At 39.0% G+C, this 2,508-nt stretch overlaps 1 protein-coding gene and 1 pseudogene across 3 annotated transcripts in view; one reads left to right on the top strand and one right to left on the bottom strand.

Moving 5' to 3' along the window:
• Positions 1-2,508, bottom strand: part of SGTB (small glutamine rich tetratricopeptide repeat containing beta) — a 40,754-nt gene continuing 38,246 nt past the window's right edge. For 2 of the 3 annotated variants that reach the window (XM_023537211.1, XM_023537212.1), the window contains exons 9-11: positions 2,158-2,195; positions 1,835-1,918; positions 6-234 (exon numbers count right to left, since the gene is read on the bottom strand). In XM_023537211.1, coding sequence (XP_023392979.1) covers positions 123-234; positions 1,835-1,918; positions 2,158-2,195 — 234 coding nt within the window. In that variant the 3' untranslated portion in view covers positions 6-122. Of the gene's footprint in view, positions 235-1,834; positions 1,919-2,157; positions 2,196-2,508 lie in introns of all 3 variants that reach the window. The other variant, XM_011371073.2, reaches the window with a different exon arrangement.
• On the top strand, positions 2,390-2,508 carry LOC111746309 (annotated as a pseudogene).

Raw genomic sequence — 2,508 nt, 5'->3', positions numbered from 1 at the left:
TAAACTTATTGTCTAGACAGATTTATTCTTTAGGTTTTTTGTTTTTGTTTTTTGGCCACTATCTATAGCAAACGCTTCAGAGCCATAACCATTTGCATTCTGGGCTAGGGTCCTCGGTCAAGTCAGGAATGGTCTTCGGTGCTGCTGCTGAATGATCTGCTCCGGATGTGATTTCTCAGTTGTTCTATAAGTTCAGGATTCTGTTGCTGTATCTGCTGAGCAAACTGTTGTCCCCTGTAAGTAAAGAGGCAAAGTGGCATGAATTAGGGAATTCCCAGCCACACCATACTCATGCAAAAAGAACTGCAATGGATGTGGGTACTACCTAAGGAGAACTTCTATAAAAACAAGTTTTAGCATCACAACTTTAGTATCTGTAAGTTTACCAGTGCCCCTATATAGCATTGTTACAGGGCATTGCTCTTTTTAAGAAATGAAACACCCAAGCTAAAGAGTGAGTTCCTGAATTGGGTGAAATCCACTCCCTCTAGTGCTTAACTATGAATAAACAAAGGGCTAAAAAATATATATGCTTTTATTGTGTGTGCTCAAACATAATGCAAGGTATTTGCTCTTATAGTCAAGACTTAATAGTCTCTCAGATGACACGTGTCACACTCATTTTGGGATGTGTACATAAGTCATGAACAGAACTGATTTCTAAAAAGGTAAAGATATTTAATATAAATTCCTCATGTGTGCTTCTTAGTTGCAAGTGTTAGACATCGCTATAATCATGCCACTTAAATTTATCACTCTAAAAATGCAATATTGCAAATGAGGTAACATGGTCGTGACCACAAAGAGCAAATGGTACTTGTGGCTTCATATAAAATTTTCAGTGACAGCATCACAGACAGATTCAAAAAGCAACCAAGCTCTCTTTCCTCTCGATCACGGACAGGCCATCCAAACTGAGGAAGACTTAGAAACTTCGGGGCCATGTGAGCCACGGCCAGGGCCGCATCAGCAAGCACCGGAACCCCCCGGGAGGCCGAGGTAATGCTGTGGCACACATCACTGCAGGTCCAACTTCGACAGATATCACCCAGGTTACTTTGGGAAAGCTGGTGTGAGGCATTACCACTTAAGGTAGGACCAGAGCTTCTGCCCAACTGTCAACCTTGATAAACTGTGGACCTTGGTCAGTGAGCAGACAGGCGTAAATGTTGCCAAAAATAAGACCAAAGCTGCTCCCATCATTGATGAGGTGCAATCTGGCTACTACAAAGTTTTGGTGAAGGGAAAGCTCCCAAAGTAGCCTGTCATAGAGAAGGCCAAATTCCTCAGTAGAAGAGCTGAGGAGATTAAGGGTGTGTGTGTATGGAAGAGGTGGGCTTTGTCCTGGTAGCTTGAAACCACATGGAACTTAATGTGTTAAAAAAAAAAAAATTCAAAAAGCAGTGTATCTGAAGCAACTTGGATGAAAGTAAAGGTAATGAGAAGATACAAGGAATTCTTTTAGTGATGACATGCACTGAAAAAGTCTGAATAAAATAGTTTCCTAAATTGAACATTAATATATCTAACAATTTTTAAATATACATGTACTTAATGCATACTTTAAGTAGCTATTTGACCTTCATCTCGATCCTTGAGTATCTATTCAAATCTGTCAAAGAACTTTTTCTTGGATCCAAATCTTCTATATTCTTGCCCTTCAGTCTGAAAATCATAACTTATATAAACTTCTTTTACATTTAATAACTAGTGAGGCCACTGATACTAACAGTAAAAGATAAAAGTTAAAAAAGAACGCCCTGGTCCCTTCACCTTAGAGACAGTGTAAAACATAAAATACTTTTATACTATTTCTATTTTAAGTAACACTTACGCTTGGATAAGGCTAGACAGGTCAGTTAAGCCCCCAACTCCAGCAGCAGGTCCCCCAATGGCATTTGTCATCATTCCTGACATTCTAGAATAGGCAAGAGATATATCACTGGATTGGCAAATATTCTTAACAAGTAAGATACTAGCCAAGGACAAGTCAGTTAAATATACCTACATTGTGTAGAAGGTCAAGCCAAATGTGTGTGGCTTTAAGTTTCAATTGACTGGCATTCAAGGCAGTTTTATCATTTTGGAGATGTGCTTAACTTAGGAGCTTGGCAAGTGGAAGGGGGAAAATGTAATACTCTCTTTCTATATACTTACAGCTGTTGAACTTGAGGATTCTGCATTAAACTTGCTGCCTGGAATTGAAAAATGGCATCTCTCATTAAAGGTAGTTAATATTTAGGGAACTTGAATAAAGATTTTTTTTAAAAAAACAAGAATGAAAGCTAAGCCATGTATGTACTAACATTTGAAAAGTTTAAGTGTGCTATACAAAGTCATTGGGAATATAAAAATGATATTAGAAAAAATGGCATTTAAAATACATTGTGTCTACGGCCATACCACCCTGAACACGCCCAATCCTGTCTGATCTCGGAAGTTAAGCAGGGTCGGGCGTGACTAGTACTTGGATGGGAGATCACCTAGGAAGACCAGGTGCTGTAGGCA

Source organism: Pteropus vampyrus, unplaced genomic scaffold (assembly GCF_000151845.1).
Source record: "Pteropus vampyrus isolate Shadow unplaced genomic scaffold, Pvam_2.0 Scaffold182, whole genome shotgun sequence".
NCBI lineage: Eukaryota > Metazoa > Chordata > Mammalia > Chiroptera > Pteropodidae > Pteropus > Pteropus vampyrus.
This window is presented reverse-complemented; position numbering and strand designations above follow the sequence as displayed.